A 2,368-nucleotide genomic window follows, 5' to 3' on the forward strand; every position below is an offset into this window, starting at 1 on the left:
AAAAAACTCAAAACTTTATCGCAAGATAAAGGAAAAATTGGAAAGAAAAAACGCAAAGCCAAAGTAATAACAAACAAGAAAAATGAATACAAAAAAAGCATTGGAAGAAAAAACACCGCTGCTGTTTCAGCTCATTTGTTTGAGGTGAAGGACAGTCTCATGATCGGAGGCCGGAAGACAACGTGGCAAAGACTGCGCCCACGGCTCCGGTTACTCCAGCAGCGCATGCCGGTCCACTGGGTGGAAAAGTAAAAATAAAATAAAATAAAAATCTACAGGGATGTGGTGGGAGGGCACGAAAATAACGATCTCGATTGAATCAAAAACGAGACACAACCGAAGCAAACACTCAGACTATCAGTTTGTATGGAAATACAGAAAAAACATGAGAGCAAGAGATAGACATTAGCGTTGCAGCAAACCAAATGCGATCATACCCGCTTGCCCTTTCAGAGTTTATATATAGAATAAACAAATTACAAAAATTTTTCCCTCCACAAATTTCCCCCTCAAAATCCACATCGCCCTTAACAGAAAACAATTCCTCTCTGACACTCTTGTTCCCCAGAGCCACGCCCGTGGGAAAGCCCGCTGCCCATCACGCGTGTCGTTGGGAAGTCCCTTTGCCGTTGGGAAATATCGAAGTGCGTGTCCGTTTATTTTCTTTTTTTTTCCTTTTTTGAACCTTCGGACATTGCAGCATTTACCCTCCGCCACCTCCCATTATCAGGGATATCTCGTGAGATTTTCTACTTGCGCACATCACCATACTGGATCAAGATTGCGCAAACGAGATGCTGCGGGCGTGGCATGGTGTAATTGGGCACCCCTTTGGGTGAGGAATAATGCCCCTGTTATCATCCATCTCGCAAAATTCCCGCAGCAATGGAGCAAGATTCATTTCTAAACAGTTATCCCTTACCGAAAATGAAGAGCGTTACCGAAGAGGGTGGGTTTGGAGGGTGACGCAATCGCCTGGGCGAGCCCCCAAGTGTGTAACGGATGCGTCTGCCCAAATAAATTCTCTCACTTTTTTGTTTTATCGGAAACAAATGGGCGCCAGAGACCCCCACTCTAAAATTTGATCTCGAACACGGCGCCTTCTTCAAGTAGGGAAAAGAACGGGATGAGGCGTTACAGAATATTGATAGAGAATTGTTTAGACCGTTTGAATGGGGTCATTTTTTTTTTTTTGTGTGTGTGTGCGTGGGCCGTCGTGCGAAATGCAATCCCAATAATGCAGGAATACTTCCCACTCCGTGCAAAGTTATAACTTGAACAGGGCAGTTTGCTTTCCCACGAGCGTGGCTCATGGGAACAAGAGTCTCAGAAGAGAATTGTTTTGGTGTTATAGGGTGAGGTGAATTTTGAGGATGAAATATGAAACGGTCTTTAAAGTTATTACGTTGTGATATATTTGTTTGTTTTATATACAAACTCTGCAAGCTCAAGCGCATATCATCGCATGTAACTTATTGCAACGGTAATGTCTATCTCTTCTCTCTTGTTTTCTGTGTTTTTACACAAACTGATAGTCTAAGTGTTTGCTTCGGTTGTTTCTACTTTTTGATCAATCCAGATCGTTCTTTCGCGAATGCCGAGCACGGAGAAGGGTGTCGAACTACCACCGGCTGACTTCAGCAGGTTTAGTGCAGAAATAATCGCCACTTTTCAACGCGACAGCCTATATAAAACAGATCCGCGGAGCCAACAAGCTGACAAACATATTCAACGGCGCAACGTTTTAAAAGCCATTGCGAAAAAACCCGAGATACGGGCCTTGTTACAGCAGGCGTTAGTAGAAAGGATGAAATCCAACAATCCTTTTTCACAAGAGGTGAGTTTCATTCTCATGACGCTCCTGTACAGCGGATCGAGCCATCCGCACATTATGCTGGCTGACATGCTGCTCAACATGTCCGCTGAGGAGCGCCTCGCTACGCACAATTGGTGGGTATATCAGAATGCAAATGAACTTATACAGGATTCTATGTCAACAGCCGTCGCGTCCGGCAACCTTATATTCCCTCTCTTTCCAGGCAAACAAATGGACACCCAGAATAGGTGCATGATGGACGAAGCTGTTGAAGTACAACGACCGCCAAATACGGGGGCGACAAACATGGAAGCACTACAGTTCCTTTACCCGAAAAGCCGCGCCTTTTTCGCCCAATCTCCTCCTGCAACCAATGCCCTCAGCGGAGGTGAGCCTTTCATACCAGTATTCGATGGAAACAATAATCAAGCAGGATACTGGGACGGAGCACCGGTTAAGGATAGATTTGACCAATTATACAAGGAGATACAATATCTACGCTCCGAGTTAAAGGGTGTACGGGCTTCTGCTAACAATGGAGGTGGCAACTAC

General features: G+C 44.9%; 1 protein-coding gene across 1 annotated transcript; it reads left to right on the forward strand.

Annotated features, from left to right (window-relative positions):
• Positions 1 to 1,594: 1,594 nt before the first annotated feature.
• Positions 1,595 to 2,368, forward strand: TM35_000102770 (uncharacterized protein; the record flags this gene model as incomplete). The annotated part of the gene is made up of 1 exon (XM_029024768.1): positions 1,595 to 2,368. A coding segment is annotated over one exon (774 nt), but the record flags the coding sequence as incomplete, so codon positions are not given.

This window comes from Trypanosoma theileri (assembly GCF_002087225.1).
Source record: "Trypanosoma theileri isolate Edinburgh chromosome Unknown TM35_Tth_10_V1, whole genome shotgun sequence".
Classification (NCBI taxonomy): domain Eukaryota; phylum Euglenozoa; class Kinetoplastea; order Trypanosomatida; family Trypanosomatidae; genus Trypanosoma; species Trypanosoma theileri.